The sequence below is a fragment of the Microtus oregoni genome, unplaced genomic scaffold (genome assembly GCF_018167655.1).
Source record: "Microtus oregoni isolate MIOR12 unplaced genomic scaffold, Mior012 000016F_ref0000370, whole genome shotgun sequence".
Taxonomy (NCBI): Eukaryota; Metazoa; Chordata; class Mammalia; order Rodentia; family Cricetidae; genus Microtus; species Microtus oregoni.
In genome coordinates this window covers 28,957,585-28,976,313 of record NW_024543075.1, presented here as the reverse complement: position 1 = coordinate 28,976,313, position 18,729 = coordinate 28,957,585, and the positions used below count along the sequence as shown (strand labels likewise).

The window sequence follows — 18,729 nt, the reverse complement described above, 5'->3', positions numbered from 1 at the left end:
GAACAGTGAAGCATCTTTCCTAAGGGTTGGTGTCTTGGAACTAGACTGAGGTGACAGTTGAAGTGTGAACGCTCCTAAATGTCACTGTATTGTAACTTCAAAGGGGTTTGTTTTATGTGCAATTCATCACCACCACCACCCGCAAGGGGGGAAACGATATAGGATTATCTGGCAGAGGCAGATTTAGTCGGTAAAGTCTCAATACGCTATACAGGACAAACGGGTCACACTAAGCCCCATGGAAAGCGGTCCACAACTCCCTCCCGTGGACCTGTTTCAAAAACAAGCCAATTAACCAGCCATCAGCATTATACTGAACTCATTTCGGTGAATACTAGAAAATTGCGAGAAACTAATCAGAATTGTCTAGACATCCCTAGCGAGCAATAGAGATAACGCTTCAGGGTGGGGAAAGAAACCATTTTTTAAAAGGTTTTTGTCTTGGGCCGAGGAACTCGTATTCAATACGTCTCAAACATTACATTTAAAGCTATGTGTTTAACTGTGATGGGTGTGTTTGCCAACAGGGCAGAATCTCACAGAAAATGAGCGAAAACCCACTCTTGGCCTCTCTGTGGCAACGAAGTTCTTCACCAAAGATCACCGTCAGACCCATCCGCGGGAAAGCTCCCTCAACACGCCGCCGAAGAAAGCGTCTCCTCTGAGGGCACTCCCGCCACGCCGCGCGAGGGGTATCGCTAGGCCTCCTGGGAATTGTAGTTTAAGCCATTGAAGACGGCCTAGTCAGGCCAGTAAAAAGCGAGTCCGAAAAACTACAACTCCCGGAGTGCTCCGGGGCGGCGAGCGGCCGCAGCAGTGACGACTGTGGCGGAGAAGGCCCGGAGGGGCTCTGCGTTCTGGAGTGGCGCTGCTTAGGCCGGTGGCTGAGTGTGGGCAACTGGTGTCGTAATTGAGGAGAGCTGCGAGTGTGTTCGGCATATCCCGGTCGGGATCCCAGCCACGATGAGTGCTGCCCGGGAGTCTCACCCACACGGGGTGAAGCGTTCGGCCTCCCCCGACGACGATGTAAATAACAATGGATGAGGGTTGAGGCCTACTAAAGGCTGGGGTAGGCCGGGAAGGGTAGATGGAGTAGGAAGCGCCCGAGGTGACTGGAGGGGAGGGGGGCGCGAGTGAGGGGATGTCTCCTTTTTCTTACTAAAATCTGAGGGTTGGAAGAGTCCCGGAGCTGAGAGATCCAGGGACCAGCGGGGGGGGGGGGGGGGGGCGGCTAGAGGAGATGTTTAGGAAGGAAACCCTGAGAAGGCTCGAAAAGGAAAAGAGCTTTTTCGTTTCCAGATAAATTCAGATGTCTCTGCGTTTGCCGGGGGGGGGGGGGGGGGGGGCACGGCTGCTGAAGTTCCTTTCTTAGGCATTTCAGGATAGATATGTCATACCCGTTTTAGGTTTAAAATGCTCCTCTGACGATGGCGAAATAGTCAATCACATTTGGACAAATTTTCCGGCCTGAATAATTTTTTTCTTTTTGCAGTATACTGGTAATTGCTACCCTTATCTGCACCAGTCATAATAAACAGAGACCAGTATTGAGCCGAAGATTGTGATAGACAATTTGGTAATGGAATAATGGCGAGGCTAGAGGCATTGAGACCCAGAAATCCCATTTTTGATGTCAGATACCTTTCCTCTCATGCCTTGAGCTTATAAGTTTAAATACTAAACTGTCCCTTATAACCTGTTAAATACTGACTGCAGTGCCAGATTCTGGGGATTGAAAGATTAATAAATATGATGCTTATGTTATATTTGTCTTAGCTTTAGCATAGTGTCATGGAAACTTGTACGCTTAAAACTAGGTCCTCCTATAATGAAATGCTTGGGAACATTGATGGGGAAATTAGAACATGAGGAAGTCATCTTTGAGATAGGTTAAAGCTGGTATCATTTAACTTATTAATACACTGTCAGCTTCAGGATCACAATTTTTAGTGCAGTTTGTGTCTTTCCTGTGTCCCTTTGTGAGCCATAAAAGGTTCCCTGGATTGTGTTAATGAGAGACTACCAAGAGCCACCCTTTGGTTGGAAAATGAGGTGAGGACCAGAATAGTAAGAGCATTTAAATAAATTTTAACCCTGTGAGGAAGATTAGTAATCAATATAAAATTGGGGGAATTACTGGTTCTACTAAATCTACTGAGATTTATTCATGCCCACTGCCCCCCTGCTCTGGAATTTAGATCTTACATTGTTAATACAATTTTCCTGCATTTGTTAGAAATTTGTCTAGGTTTTTAGTGATCTAGACTTTAAAATAGATATAAAAGAGCTGTTACATTGTTTTTCTCTTGATACTAACTGGATTGCTGGGATGTCACATGCCTGCTTTGATAGACTCAGAAATAAAGCAACTTTTAGCTGTATTGAAAAATCTAATTGACATTAGAAATTTAATAGAAGGCCTTTGATGAAATCAATTTAAAGTAGATGAGTGCTGATAGATATCCAATCCTATAAGTATTGCCTTTAAGGGTGAGTATAGTTATATTTCAATATTGGAACCTGGCGGGCTGGAGAGATGGCTCAGAGGTTAAGGGCATTGCCTGCTCTTCCAAAGGTCCTGAGTTCAATTCCCAGCAACCACATGGTGGCTGACAACCATCTGTAATGGGGCCTGGTGCCCTCTTCTGGTCTGCTAGCATACACACAAATAGAATATTGTATTCATAATAAATAAATATTTAAAAAAAAAAAGATTGGAACCTGGCACTCTACCTATACTGTCATAAAAATGATTGTGTTGTTACGTTATGGTTTATACAGTAACTTGGCCCTTAGCAGTGGTTTTCATAAGTCAGTTTCCTTTGTGTATGTTTATTATTTTTACTACTAATTGGATTTTTTAGTCTCATCTATATTTTCAAAATACACCTGGAAATTCTAGAAAATCAACTAACAGTAATGTATCACTGTCCACTGCATGTAACAGATTTGAGTTTTTGATTCAATGACTTCACATATAATTGAGGGCAACCAAACACTTTTAAAAGATACTGAAAGTCGATATCACAGAATGGCATAGACGTAAGCTCAGGTAGTCAGTGGGATATGTATATGAAGAGCAAACTTGATTGCAGTCTACTGTAAGAGTAATGAAGAGTTTATTGGGGTGTCATTTGGTTTGCTTGAAAGCTGTTTTATCAGAGTGGGAGGTAAAGAATCACAAGTAGTTGGTCAGGCAGTGTGTTTCGGAATATAGCGTTTATGAAATGTGCTTGCTGTTCTTGGAAAGGAAGAACAAAAAAAAAAGCTTTAGAAACAATTGAGATTAGAGATTATAGAAGGAAGATAGAATAAGTTAGGTAAAAACCTTGTCAAGATGTTTGCTGCTATGTGCTTGTGGATATATGTGTGCAAGCTTTAACCCTGTGGCTTGAAGATAAGAATACTACCTAATTTGGTCCCATGCAGAATGGTGGGAAATAGGCAGAAGTTGTGACCAGGGCCCGGGATCAGCTCACTTGGCGCCTTGGTGTCCTTTATTATCTGTCTGTTGGTTCGCTTTTTGAACTGCTCTGAGAAGCTCTAGAGGGAATGGAAGTGGAAGTTAAAGAACATTGCAGGTTGAGTATCCCTAAGGCTGAGGACCAGTGTGATTCGAGTTTCAGAATTGGTTGATTTGGGAATATTTCCATATTCATAAGCTATCTTAAGGATAAATTCTGAGTATAGATAGTTGATTCACCTGTTTCATGCACACATACACATAGTAGTTTGAGTGCACCTACCCTGACTGTGAGTTACCTTGTGAGGCCAGATGAATACTTTGTCCCGTGTTGGCATTCAGAAGAACTTTAGAGTCAGAGATTTTTCTATTAGGTTCTTAACATGTATGCTCTTAGTGTTTTATTGAGACTGTTTTTTGTTGGTGGTGATTTGGTTTTTGGTTCTCGGAATTAAACCCAGGATTCAAACCTTCTAAGCAAGTGCTCTGCCACTGAGCTATGCCCCCAGCCCTTGGGGTTTTGACTAAAGGCTACTATGTAGCTGAGGCTGGTATGAAGTTTTCTGTGTAGCACCAAGATAATTAGACTTAAGACAATGCTGCCTTCATCTCTCATGATTGTAGGCATCCACCACCATAAAATAGACTTCTGAAAAGTCTTGGTAAATAAAGAATTAAAACTAAATTAAATGTCTATATTGGCTCACAGAGCAAGTGGTTTAATGAGAATAAGAATTGGGGCAGTTTTGGTACTTTATTGTCATATTGAGCTAGAAATATTTAAGACTAATTGACCTATAAAAAGACCTGTGTGTCATATAAAAAGGAATAGAGATTTATAAGTTAGGCAGCCAGAATTATGAGAACATATAATCCCCTCCACCAAATATAATTTAGAACAAGTGGGTCTGGTATGGTGCAAAAGCTTTAACTCTCATATGCTGAGGAGGAGTTTTCGTATTTTAAAAAGCCTATATTTTTATTTTAAATAAAAATTTATTTAGAATTTTAAAAATTCTTTATGTGTGTAATTTTCAGAGAAAGACAAGAATATTAATGACTACTAGGAACTTTAATATAAATTTAACAATAACAAATCCACACTTTTACTCTGTAGGTTTCTGATTTTATCAGTTATAAACCTAGAGAGTGAGTATCTTGTTTATACCAGTGGCACCATGTATGAACAAGAACATACAGTTAAAGATTGCTTAGTTACTTCTAATAAGTTTCAGCTTTATCATTACCCATACTTGCATTTTCATAGTCAAAATGTAATACTTGGAATCTTTGAAAACTGAGTACTTACCATTTTGTGTTGGAGGTTTTCACCTTTGCTCCATAATTGTAAAACATTTTCATTTTCTTATAAATTTAGTTAGAATGATCAATCCAATGAATGTCTTCATTTCTATATCATCTTTTTCTTTTAGTCACCTTTGTATGCACACCTGCCTTCAGCCTTTGCCCATTACAAATCAAGTAAATGTTGCACACATACAATAAAAGATGAAGTAAAAGTCAAGCATCCTTTTAGAAAAATGAGATGGCCCCAGCTCTTCTTGCAAAATGAAACTTACTGCAAAACGGAGCCCTTCCTGTTGAGTGGCTTTCAGGATGAGGGTACCATATTCTCTTATTCTTGTTTTTGTCTCACATTGATTCGTTGGTTGGAAAAGTACTTTATAATACAAAGAATCAGTCTGAGTTATTTGCACGTAACTTCATTATTTTTAGCCCATAATTCTATACTACATGCTATTTTGCATTGTTTTTACTGTTTATTAATTTTTTGTATGAGCGTGCATTTTGCCTGCATATGTGCCTGCACCACATGTGTGCCTGGTGCCCATCCAGGCCAGAGGAGGGCTTGTGGATTTACTGAAACAGGAGTTAACAGACAGTTCTGAACTGCCACGTGAGTGCTGAGAATTAAACTTAGATTCCCATAAGAGTATCCATGGTTCTTAACCACTGAGTCAACTCTCCAGCCCTCTTCTCTTAAAGTCTTGATTCTGAAATGCCTTCAGCCAGTTTTATTGGGGGGCAGGGGTGGAAAATTAATTCTGCACAACAGATCCATGATAACTTGACATTTTGACACAATATATTGCCAGAAGTTTTTCATGGTTTCCTTTTAGTCATATTTAGTATGGCTGAAGTGATTGGTAGAGTATAATGAAATCTTACGTTTGTTTCAAAATGTATAGAAAAATATAGTTAATAGGAGTCTATAGTACTTAAACTGACAAAACAATCCAGTGAACCTATTGTTTGAAATATGCAATGTTTTGGGTGTTTTGTTTTTGTCTTTTTATTTTTTCGAGAAGGGTTTCTCTGTGTAGCCCTGGCTGTCCTAGAGCTCACTCTATAGACCAGGCTGGCCTCGAACTCAGATATCTGCCTGCTTTGTCTCCCAAGTGCTGGGAGTATTTTAGTCTTTTTAAAAGTAAATTTTCTTCTTGTTTTTTGGAGGGTCTGTAAGAAAGAATGAAAATTACAACATTTTGGTTCTAATAAATAATTGGAATTTCTCCTCCCTCCCCCCAGAAAGAAACTGAAAGATTATGATGACATGCTGTCTCCTAAATATCAGCAAAGTAGTTTTTTTATCTATTTGTGTGCATATACATGCACACTCAGCATCATTCCATGCCATACATGTGAAGGTCAAAGGACAACTTGTGGGAGGCAGTTTCCTCCCTCCACCTTGTGAATCCCATTGAACAAGCCTAGGTTGTCAGGCATGGCTGCAAACACCTTTTCCCATCATGACATCTCACTGGTCTAAACCCAGAATTTTTAAAGCTCTGGTTACCAATCCTGGCAGCCTTCTGGTACTAGGTGCTCTAGTGCCCTTCAGGGCTTGATCTAGGGCAGTGGGTATCAAAGGGCATCACAGTGGGTGTTACAGATTTGCATCCTGGAGCCCAGGACCCAAAGACTTTGAAACAGGAGTGTGTGCACAGTAATATATGAGCACATCATTTAATTCTGGCCTCTGCAGGCTCTAATGACAGAGCTGTGGTAGTAACAAAAGTAAAGGGCTCTGCCATGAGGGGAGAGAAGGGAGCCTAGCTGAATTCCCATGTGACATATTGGTTAACTTCCTGAGAACCACGAGTCCCACTTAGTTAAAACTGACAGAAGAAAAGTTGGAGTCACAGACGGACTTTAAATATTTTAATATTTGTAAATGCAAAAACAAAATACAAGATAATCTTTTACAGCTTGGATCTAGCAATTGGGAAGCAGCAGACTTGGGCAATGAAGAGAGAAAACAAAAGTTCTTGAGACTTATGGGTGCAGGAAAGGTAAGCATTATATGTTTATGTTTTTATCTTTTTAAAAATAATGCTGTGTTTGTTCGGGTTAAGTGAGGAGGAAGGGGCACTTCAGGTTACGTTTTCTTCTTGGTTTATTTTTGGCTTTGGGAAATAAACCTCGCCTAACCAAACACTTTGAGTTTATACTATTTCTGAACCAGTTCTGGACTTTTCTGCATCTTTGGCTGTGTGGTTAGAGACTGTGTGGAGAAAATTGGATTTGTGTAGACTCAACTAATTGCCTGATACCTGATGGTTTTCATAGAGGGCATTTGTTTTGTTTGTTTGTTTTGGTTTTTCAAGACAGTGTGTGTGTAACAGCCCTGACTGTCCTGGAACTCACATTGTGGACTAGGCTGGTCTCAGAACTCAACCTGCCTCTGCCTCTGTCTCCTGAGGACTGAGATTAAAGACGTGTGTCACCACCACCCAGACATAGAAGACATTTCTAAACATGTTATATTGTAGAAACCTCTGCCCATAAAGTAACAGCCAAGGGAATATCCCTTATCAGAGGCCTAATTTTGGAAATGTTCTATGTAATTCGTAGTACATCCCAGTTTTATTGAAGGTGTAGTCACAGGTGCTAAGAAAGGACTCTCTGAAAAACCTTTCTTTTCCTAGCCGCCTTGTTTTACAAACTACATTGAAAGCATTAGGAGAGCATTTTCTTCTTTTCAGCCCTCAAGGTAAAACCCCACCCTTTGTTTTTGTCGCACAGGGGAGCCCTAGTCCATTCCACTACCTAGTGCAGTTATTGGTTGCCTATCACATGGTAGCACCACTCTGGGTTCTGGGTGTCACAGATGGTTGTATGCTGAGAGCTATTGTGCATTTGAAGAATCTGAAACCAATGCAGAATCCTGACTGTGAGAGAGCTTATAGTGGTGGCCGTTTCCTCTGGCTTTGCTGTGCAGTAAAGCTTCCCAGAAATTACTCAATTTGCAGGCTGTGTTCCCCAGATCCCAGCAGATGCTTCCGAGTGGAGAGGGATTGAGGAAGTCAAACCCTCACAGAGCCTTCAGGGCACATTTGTGTAGTGAATCCATAATTCTTGGTATGATTTTCAGATTTTCATAGTACACATTCTCTCTTGACTTCTATATATAAAATTTGTTGAAAGGTATATAAAGTAATAATTTAGGGTACATGTTCAACTACTAGAATGAAAACTTTGAAAGTACTAAAAAAAAATCCTAACTGAATGTGTAAAATTTGGTGACCAGTAGATGGGTTCTCTAGGGAAATGGCGCTCACACATAGGGTGTGTCCTTAGGTGGAGACCCAGGCAGGCACACAGGTGTCTGCACGTGTGCTCTCAGCAGTGCTCTTCCCTGTCATGGGTCCTGTAAAGAGTGGACTGAACTAACAAAATGAAACTAGTTATGTAGTTATTTTGAATCAAATTATCTTTATGTTTTGTATTAAATTGTTTTAAGGTCTGTTTTTGACAGGTTGAAGTTGAGAGTTTATTGTTATTTGATTAACTAGTTAATTGTAATGTATTGTAAAGAATAATGGGCATTTCCATTTTCCATTACTTGGTATATTATAAGTCTACTTTTTGCTTTGAATCTACATAAATAATTTGCTTTCTTTTTGAGATATTCTTGAGACCTCACAAATAGATGGTATAAAGGTTTTAATGAAAATCAGTAGACCTAGGCGTGATGATGGCACACGCTTTTAATCCCAGCACTCAGGAGGCAGACAGAGTTACGGGCCAGCCTGGTGTACAGAACAGAGCAAGTTCCAAGATAGTGCACAGAGAAACGAGTGGGAGTGGCAGGGCACTCTGCAGCAAAGAGCATGCTTGGGCTGGCTTAATTTTCTTGTTATCTATCTCATTTAAAATTCTAGTCTGGGCTGGGCATGGTGGTGGTGCTTGCCTTTAACCCTAGCACTTGGGAGGCAGAAACAAGCAGATCTCTGGTCTACATAGTGAGACCTTGCTCAAAAAATCTCAAAAAAAGAAAAAATCCAACCTGCTCTAGCCTTTGAGTTTTCTGTTTCCTTAGTCCCTATTTTATTTTGATGATATTACCTTTTAGCAGCAAATGATTTACTTACTGACTACGTTTGTGTACCTCTTTCTAATTCTTCCCCTGGCTAGGGTGTAATTCCATAAAGATGGGGATCTTGATTTATGTCTTGATCTTCATAACGTTCCAGAAGCCTGAGCTAGTTTCCACTACATGGTAGTGGACATCCAATAATTACATTGAATGAGCAATTTCAATTTTAATTACATTTTTTTTTTTACCTTCTTACAGAAAGAACACACTGGTCGTCTTGTTATAGGAGATCACAAATCAACATCTCACTTCCGAACAGGTAAGAAAGTAAAACATTAAAATAGAGGAACTAAGCCTGTATTGTTTTATGCTGCTCTATGCATAGTTCTGTTAATTAAGGGATTCTAAGGGAGACTGGAAATGCATCCTTTTGGTATAAACAATTGCCAGGCATGTACAAGGCCCTGACTTCCCTGCACCAGAAAAGAAAAATGGGGGGAACTTTTTTTAAAATAAAAACTACAAATAAATTTGATTTTAAATCAGTCTGTTGGAAATTAAACCATTAGTCTTGGTTGCTATTAACAGCATAATCTAAATTAAATATAACAATTTTAACTGAATCGTTTAACTTTATACTGATCTATCTTATGTATTATATTTCAGAAATCAGTTGATGTCTCATTTTTCTGACATTAGTTATTTCAGAATAATTTGCATTGTTCTATAAGGCAGAACATTAGCTTTGCAAAGTGTAAAATAATTTTAGCATTTAACACTTCCTCTTTGAAAATTGAGGATTGTAGCAAAATGAAATGGCATATATGTATGAAGTTGCCATAACAAAATTCAACACATGGCATGCTTGCTGAATAATAAATACCAAAAACATTGAGAGAGCTATATAGAAAAAATGACCCAAAGCACAAATATTTGTGATTGGAACCTAAAGTTGCTTTCACGTTTATATACTAAAGCACGGTACTCAAAGTCTTGAGTGCACACTGTTGGGGACCATGAATTTTAAGTGGGGTTCACTAGGCTGTTGGTGTTCTGTATCATAGTATGAAGTGAGTACAAACACAGAAGTGTTGCATTAAAAGGTAACTTGGGTTTTTAGTTTGTTTCTGTTGGCTGATACACGAAGACAAGCATAAAAAACCATTGCCAGGCCACTTTGAGATGACCTTGAACTCTGAGTAGAATACTCACATTTTCATTCTCTCTGTTCAAAAACAGATGCTCTGGTTTGTCAGAGGTTTTTAGGTGACTTGGAGAGAACCTTCAGAGTTAAAGCCGTTAGAGACTTAATTTAGAAGGCTGGCTCCTAAAAGTCACCATAAATATGTCTGTCAGCCACTGTGTTTGTTAGGTGGCCACAGAACGCTGAAGTTAGTCACAGTTAGAGAACTCAGGCCTGAGTAGAGTAGCACCTGTGTTGTGGGTCTTTTTGTGTAATCAAATGTTTTTGTTAATTTGACTGAAACATAACCAAAGTACAATGGACACGCAGGGGAAGAAGACAAGAAAATTAATGAAGAACTGGAGTCTCAGTACCAGCAGAGCATGGACAGTAAACTCTCAGGCCGGTACCGGCGGCACTGTGGACTTGGCTTCAGCGAGGTAGTAACTGTGTTTCCGTTGACTGGGGCATAATCAGTTTCACTTTGATATTCGGGTTGCTAGAACAGCCAAGAGTGCTATTAGAGGAAGAAAACAAGTGATAGACAGACAAGGAAGCGCCTGTCAAATACCTACAATACTCTTATAGCACACCTGTCACTCATAATCAGAGTGATGTTCTTAAGGATTTAAAATGAGTGTTCTAATGTTGGCTTACTGGAAATCCTGCTTAACCTCTAGGTACGACTTTAATGGGCATAAATAAATGCTTATAAGATAAAATAAAATATTTCATGTAAGTTAAAAATCCTGGCTTAGGTTTCTTAGCTGTTTCCTGAGTGGTCTCTGTAATACATGTGATGTGTAATGACTGGTACAGTGTTAATTTACTAGTAGAAGCTGTATCGGGAAGAGAAAATAACAGTCCTTTTTGAGCTAGGGGAAGTAGACAGGTGCCCCTGAGAAGCTTTTCTTTTCTTTTTTTTTTAATATTTATTTATTTGTTATGTATACAATATTCTGTCTGTGTGTATGTCTATAGGCTAGAAGAGGGCACCAGACCTCATTACAGATGGTTGTGAGCCACCATGTGGTTGCCGAGAATTGAACTCAGGACCTTTGGAAGAGCAGGCAATGCTCTTAACCTCTGAGCCATCTCTCCAGCCCCATGAGAAGCTTTTCTTAAAGTCAGAGATAACTGTCCCCAGTCTCTCCTTGGCAGCGAGGGATTTTAAGTTGTAAAATAGTAACCTAATACTATCAAGTGGGCTGGTCTTTTGTTTTGCTTAATTTGTTTGTTTGAAACAGAATCTCACTGTGTAGCCCCTGCTAGACTTGAACTCAGAGACCCACCTGCCTCTCCCAAGTGCTGGGATTAAAGGTGTGCACCACTATGCCCAGCTAAGTGGGCCGTTTTTAAGACAGATGAAAATAGGGTTGGTCCCAGTTTCCAAGGTTCTACAGTGGCCAGTGGTGCTTATTTTTCCTTAACAGGCCATTGTTTGGTATTGTAGGTAGAAGATCATGATGGGGAAGGTGATGTGGCTGGAGATGACGATGACGACGACTCACCTGATGCTGAGAGTCCAGATGACTCGGACAGTGATTCTGAGTCTGAGAAGGAGGAGTCTGCAGAAGAACTCCACGCTGCTGAGCATCCTGATGATGCAGAAGACCCGAAGAGCAAAAAAGATGCCAAGAGCAATTATAAGATGATGTTTGTCAAGTCCAGCGGCTCATAACTATTAAACATTTAGTCTTTGTATTAAAAGTAAGCCTTATTGTTATAATGCACAGTGGAGGACTGCTTATAGAGCACAGACCTTTGTATTATAATTTTTAAAAAGGCCCTTTTAAATAACTACAAAGAGTGTTTGCTTTCAAATGCCATGGGTTACACTTTTCCAGGCATGACTATACCATTTTTGTAAAGAGTCAGAGTTGTATAAAATGAGAAATAAATACTGTACTCAGCTTCCTTCCGTATTAGCATCGTCAGCCCTCTCACCACCTTCTCACCCCTGCAGATGCATTATGGGGGACACTTACTTTGTTTGTGGTGGCTCTTTCATCTTTGTGTTTGAGGTTTGTTCCTGTTTTTCTCTTATGTAATTCATGTGATACTGTGACGTGTTCATGAGAAGTGTTCCCTTGATTACACTTTGTTAAAGTATACCTGTCCATCATGGATATTCCTGCGCCGGCCACGCTGCCACACTGCAGACCATTGTTGACAGGCCTTGCTTGTTAAGTCTCCACTCTCAGACCAGAGCAGCACAGGAGCCAGCACAGGACACTGGTGGGTGGAGGTGTAGCCGTCACATCATTCAGAAGGTGACGAACCCAAAATGTCTTTATATGATTTGATTTCAGTGTGTGGTAAAGTTTTGATAAAATCTGGCCAGTTTTTACAGAAGAAATTATTTCTCTGCTCCTTTAGTCCTGTGTATTTAGAAATATGTAAAACTGGATTTTTTTTTAAGGTGCTGTGTGACCAAAGTTCATTTTTTTTTTTCTCCTAAGGTCTAAATAAAGAGAAAGCAGTTTCCCATATTTGGTTGTGATGCCTTTATCCTCATTGTCTGTAAATGGGGAACAGGCTTATTGAGTAAGAACTGGAAGCATGTTCATCTACACTCTTTTCTAGACTGGTGGCTGGAAGGAAGCGTTACCAGGTATTTGTGCTGCTGCATAAGACAGGATTCACCTACCTGTTCTCTACTTGAGCTGTACAGTGGATAACACGTGCATTATGGGTTAGTTGTCAAAATTTTGACAGGCTTACAGATGAGAATCCCACTTGTAAGAGAACTAATCTGTCAGCATGTCTGGACTACAGTGCGTGCCTGGTGGGCGAGACTTTGTAAAGCTGTCCTTTGAAAGTTCAGACGTGGGAGATGGAGCACAGAGCAGGTGATTTCTGATTTATAGACTAGGTTTTGTATTTTTACCCAAAGGATCTTCTTGTTTTATTTTTTTAATTCCTCATGGTATACAAGTAGGCACTGCCTGTATGTTAAAATTACTCACAGATGATTGACAATGTGTGTAAAACACTTTGAAGAAGTTTGGTTTTAGTTTGAACACTGGATTTCAATTCCAGCTTCTGGGATTACACATTATAGTTAATTTAAGTAGAAACTGAAAACTGATTCGTGTTTCAGAATAGATGCAGGCCTAGAGAGAAAGCTCAGTGGTTAAAGAGCACTGTCCATACTTTCAGGGAATTCTATTCCAGCTCCTACGTGATAGCTCGCAACTGTAATTCTAGTTCCAGGGAATCCAATACCCCCTTCTCACTTCTGCAAGGACCAGGCACATAAGTGATGCACAAACATGCAGGCAAAACACCATACACAGGAAATTTTCAAACTTGAGATGTGAGGGTGCTGTCCTGTCATCTTAGTGCTAGGGAGGCCAAGACAAGGATTGCCTTGAGTTCATGGAAACGGCTGGGCTGCATTGAGGGACGATCTCAAAGTAATAGGGGAGGCTGGAACACCCAGCTGCCTGGGACAGTACTTTGCTAGCATAGATCAGAGGGTTTTTAAAGCATTCCCATCAATTCATTATTAAATATGCAGGGCTATCTAAAACATTTTCAGTTTCTATTAAGCCATATATAACAACTGACACTTAACAAAATTCAAAGTTTTAATAGGTTTTTGGAGTATTGGTCCATGAATCCCTGCAGCCTGTAGTCCCTAAACCACATTAAACACCTTATCTGTCTTATATAAGTGAATATCAAGGAACTTTAGCAAAAATGGAAGAAAAACAAAAGACTTGGTGTGCCATCTTATACCTACTTTTTAAAAATATTTCAGAAAATAGGACCAGCGAGATGGCTCAGTGGCTAACAGCACTGACTGTCAGTCCTGACCTTGACCTGAGTTTGGTCTCCAGTACTCATGTGGTGGAAGTCAAAGAACAACCTCTTCCAATTGTCCTCTGAATCTGCACACAAGCTGTGGCACCTGAATGCACACTAAGTAAATGGAATAGAAAGTCAGAGAATACAAATTATTTTTGTGCGGTTAGTGGAAAGGTTACGATTTTCCATACTGGTACCTTTATCCAGAAATGTCCTTGTCCCAACACTGCACCCAGAGGTTCACCCTTACCAAAGTTCCAGCTGCCCTTAATGTTTAAAATTCATGTCATTTGTAGTAGGTAAAAGCCTTCCAGGTATTTAGCATCTGGGAGAACTGAAGGTGCAGAAGTATCAGGCATGATGAAACGCACTTGAAAAGATTGGATCGCCCTTCACACTGTGGGGAAATAAATTAGAGCTGCCAGTGAGCACACAGGAATGTATCTTGCTGCTCTGTCACCACTACAGCCACACCCCCAGGGCGTTGAGCCCTATCCACTGAAACCAGTAACTTGCTTCTGAGTGGTGCTAGTCTCAGTTGCTGTATGGGTTCAGTGTCATGACACCCGTCTTCGAGGAGCAGGCTCCATCATGTAATCCTGTTCTCATGACCTGAAGGTTATACTGGAAAAATACCAACAATCCAGTAAAAAATGGACCTCACTGTGCTTCTGACCCTTACTTTGTCTAGTCAACCCTCTTTTTGTTCATTTGCATTTGTGGAGTTTTGTTTCTTGTTTGTTGGTATCTTTATGTATCTCTTATCTCTGGCTGTTCTGGAACTCAGAGATCCTCCTGCCTTCTGAGTGTTGATTAAAGGTGTGTGGCACTACACCTGACTGTGTGTGTGTGTGTGTGTGTGTGTGTGTGTGTGTGTGTGTGTGTGTGTGAAGGATGCAAGTATTTTTGTAGTTGAAATTTTCTTTTTTAAAAAAAAATTTACTTATTATGTATACAACATTTTGCCTCCATGTATGCCTACAGGCCAGAAGAGGGCACCAGATCTCATTACAGATGGTTGTGAGCCACTATGTGGTTGCTGGGAATTGAACTCAGGACCTCTGGAATAGCAGCCACCGCTCTTAACCACTGAGCCATCTCTCCAGCCTCCTAGTTGAAATTTTCTTTGGGCTGCCGACCAGCTCCCAAAGACAGACATGGAGACTTATGAATTACGAATGTTCAGCCTTAACATAGGCTGTCCCATTAGTTCTTTTGCCTCAGGGCTATTTACCTTTCATTCTGTATGTCTGACTTTCCTGCAATCTCTGTGTCTTGACTGGCTGGCCCTGGCATCTCTCTGCCTTCTCTTTTTCTTTCCTTTAGTGCCTAAATTCCTCCTATTTATCTCCTTGGCAGAAATTTCATCAATACCTCCTACCTCACTGCTGGCTGTTGAGTTTGTAATTAAACCAATCAGGTGCCTTGGCCAGGCAAGGTAAAACAGCAACACATCTTTACATAATTGAACAAATGCAACATATCTTTGCATAGTTAAACAAATGTTCTGCAACCTTCCCCTTTTTTGTCTAAATGAAGAAGTTTTAGTTTTAACATAGTAAGACTATATACAATAAGAACAATTATTAAGAATTACATTTACAATATCCAGTTGATTTACATTTGGCAAATTCAGAGAAAATAGTCCATTATTTATTCTATCTTGGTAAGTCCAAAGTTATGCACCTAATTTACTTTCTATCCTAACTTGTATTACCAACACAAAATTATCTTTTTAGAACTCAAAACATTTTCTTAGATAAACAATTTAAGCCCTGTTTCTTAACCTTATAAATTTATATCTCTCATGTAAATTTCTTTTCTGAATTTGGTAACAAGGAAAACTATAATAACTGTCTTGTCTTCAACCCCATCAGAGACCCAAGAAGGATATACTATTACCTGAGTAAACAGGAAGTATAGAGCACGCAACTTCCAAACTATAGAAATGACAAAAGCAACTGGCTACCCGAACAATCACCCGAGATTCCTCTGCACCATTGGGGCGTCTGTCTTTGGCATACAGACATAGAATATCTGATAGACTTTTCTGTGAAGCTGGAAATTTGAAGAACTGTCCTACTTTGTCTTGGCAAAGTTCAACAGTCTTCTTCCTTTGTGTCCTGCTTGTACAGTATACTGTCAGCAGTCAAGGCAAGGGCAGTTTCTTGCCCAAATGACTAGCATGGACACAATCAAAATGAACTCCATATGGAAGTTTTTTGACATCCATCATACTTTTATGAAGTAGATTGGTCCTGCTAGGAGTAGATGTCTCTCTTTCATAAAAAGACTTAGGTTATTAAACATCTGAAATGCCATATTCTATAGGTCTCTGAGGCATTTGAAGATCACCTATCTAAAATATATCTGTTTAACCTTGAAAGTATACCTAATATGACTACAAGTTTGATACTTTTGATTATAGATAGTTAGAGAAGACTAACTGCTAACCTCTATTATTTTAGTTATCCTAAGCAGTTTATAATAATAGCTTTCAAGGACTAGAACTTTAAATTGCAATTTTAAATAAGCCCCGTAGGTACAGTACCTTAAACAAGGGTAGAAACATATATATCGTATAACAAAAATAACCTTAAATTTGTATCAATATACAAAAATCCATACCAATATAAAATATTTGAGATTAATAGTTGTCTTTTTGTCACATATTTGTATATCCCAAATAAATGATGACAAACATCCATAACCCACCAAATGACCCAAAAACACCTCCCACACCCCTTGGGAATGTGGGCATTGTGTTCTCTAGACTACTTCCTGTTTTCTGAAAATACAGCATCTACAGGAGACCCTGAGAAAATTGAGACAATGGTCAACTCCTATAAAAACTGGCTGTAACATTTGTTGTCTAGTCTCTGTTTAATAAGAAAGTACAAAGCTTATCTTAAGTTCCAGCTAGAATAGTCTGTGAGACTGGACCATCACAACTAGCAGGTTGGAAGTTGTTTTTGGATGCAAAACTCAGAGGAAACTGGAAAGAGGCACTCTGAAAGACTGAATGGCCCAGGCCACCCATTTTCATTGGTGTGTGGTCCACTTGCTCTGAAAATACACAAACTTTTAAAGGTAACATATCTGCATTAACACAAGTATGGACTGTGCATTGTACACAAGCCAGCCAAAGATGCTATTTTTGTTTGTTTTAAATTTGGGTAAGTAAAAGACATCTGTCAACTTTATAAGTCATGAGGACTCTGACCAACAAGATCTATCATGTCTTATTCAGTCTCAGAGATGTTCCCATGCAAAGGGATCAGCATATATGTAACCTGTCTTATTGATTTTTTGTTTGTATTCTTTTGTTTGTCTTTTTGTTTTTTTGGGTTTATTTTAGTATGTCTATAGCCAAGATTTTCAGGGGGTATCCCTCAATCAAATCTGGTCTCTATGAATTTTGAGGGAAATGCCTTTTATTTCCTATGGTTATAAAAGTATAACTTTTCCCCATTAAAATACATTTTCTGAATTCAATTTTAAAGTAAAGACATCCCTAAGGTGTCAAGGCTGCGTTAATTCAGCAGTTCCTTTTACAATCCCATGTCTCTCAGCAGCCTCCCAGAGATAAATTGCACAATGATTTATTAATTTTAAATTTTCTAAATGCTCACGAGAAAGAAATGACAGCTGTGGGGAGTCACTGGATAATAGGAAAAAAACTGCTGAGTTAAATCAGCCTGTATACTTTAAAGATGTGTTGAACACAGAATAGAAACCAGAATATATATAATGTTGGGGAAGAAGTTTTGCTTTTGTTTCCACAGAAGGAAAACTATGAATACCATCAAACTTGATAAAGATTAAATTTGAGCAAGAGAGACCTCTTGATTAGAAGAGGACATAGTTCATCAAACAGCATGACCATTCAATCTGAACTAACTTATAAGACTAACAAATGTTTTTCATTTGATCAGATATAACTTGCCAAAAGAGGAACCCCCAAAGTTAGGGTTGGGGCAGGGTTTTGTTTTTCTTTCCCAGAAAATGAAGGTATCCAACTAAGGAATCTGAAGACCACTGGAAAAATGAGATATCTGTAGATAAAGGACAAATCATTCAAAGAAAATGTCCCAAGAAAAATAGTAAATTGGCCTTTTGGTATATCACATCTCCAACAGGATAAAATTTCATAAATCTTCCCAAATGTTTGCTTCTGCTGGTCTCTACAGACATATAATATAAATGGTCTTACTGTACTTCCAGTTCAATTAAAAGTTAAAGCTGGCTTTGGAGCTGGAGTATGGCTCTCTCCTCTAAACACAAGCATACTTGTTAAAGGAAAATCCAAACTCTTTCTCATATCTGAAGAGCCATCTAATATGGACAGAAGAAAAAACAAAATTAGGAACTAATCTTATAATTCTTTGGTTTTATTTTGACTCTTTAAAATTTTTCTTAAGATATATATATATAAGCCCAAAATTTACAAAATTAATATATATTAAACTTTTTGTCAGGATATTAATGGTCATACAGAATACTAATTGTGTGAGGAGGGTTGAGATAGAGTTTGTCTGTGGCTTTGGAGCCTGTCCTGGAACTAGCTTTTGTAGACCAGGCTGGCCTCAAACTCACAAAGATCTGCCTGCCTCTGTCTCCCAAGTGCTGGGATTAAAGGTGTGTGCCACCACTGCCCAGCTGAATACTATCTAATTCTAGAAAAAAAGCTTCCTCTAACTTCCTGTACATTTCAGGTTTGAGACTCTATCAGGTAGCTAGGAAGAAGTTTTGTACTCTTGATGTACATAATGAAGTATGAGCCTTTAACCTCTTTGAGATCTTCTGCATATGACATTTAAAATGTTTAAGTTTTCTGCAGTGAACCATGACCATGCCAAACAATGGCCTTTAAAGTCTCCAAAAGGAGGATGGGGCCCCACAATAAAGATTCCACCAGGGCAATGGTAA

The 18,729-nt window shown here is 39.3% G+C and overlaps 1 protein-coding gene across 1 annotated transcript; it reads left to right on the top strand.

The window, feature by feature from the left end:
* Window positions 1-819: 819 nt before the first annotated feature.
* CUNH11orf58 (chromosome unknown C11orf58 homolog) lies at window positions 820-12,479 on the top strand. The gene is made up of 5 exons (XM_041665943.1): window positions 820-1,026; window positions 6,694-6,777; window positions 9,063-9,123; window positions 10,318-10,427; window positions 11,441-12,479. The coding sequence occupies exons 1-5, from the start codon at window positions 964-966 to the stop codon at window positions 11,666-11,668; spliced, it is 546 nt and encodes a 181-aa protein (XP_041521877.1). The 5' UTR covers window positions 820-963; the 3' UTR covers window positions 11,669-12,479.
* The last annotated feature ends 6,250 nt before the right edge of the window (window positions 12,480-18,729 follow it).

Coding starts and splice junctions, on each gene's coding strand:
- CUNH11orf58 (XM_041665943.1), top strand. CDS start 964: ATGAGTGCTGCCCGGGAGTCTCACCCACACGGGGTGAAGCGTTCGGCC. Junction 1,027..6,693: donor CGGCCTCCCCCGACGACGAT/GTAAATAACAAT, acceptor AATCTTTTACAG/CTTGGATCTAGCAATTGGGA. Junction 6,778..9,062: donor GACTTATGGGTGCAGGAAAG/GTAAGCATTATA, acceptor ACCTTCTTACAG/AAAGAACACACTGGTCGTCT.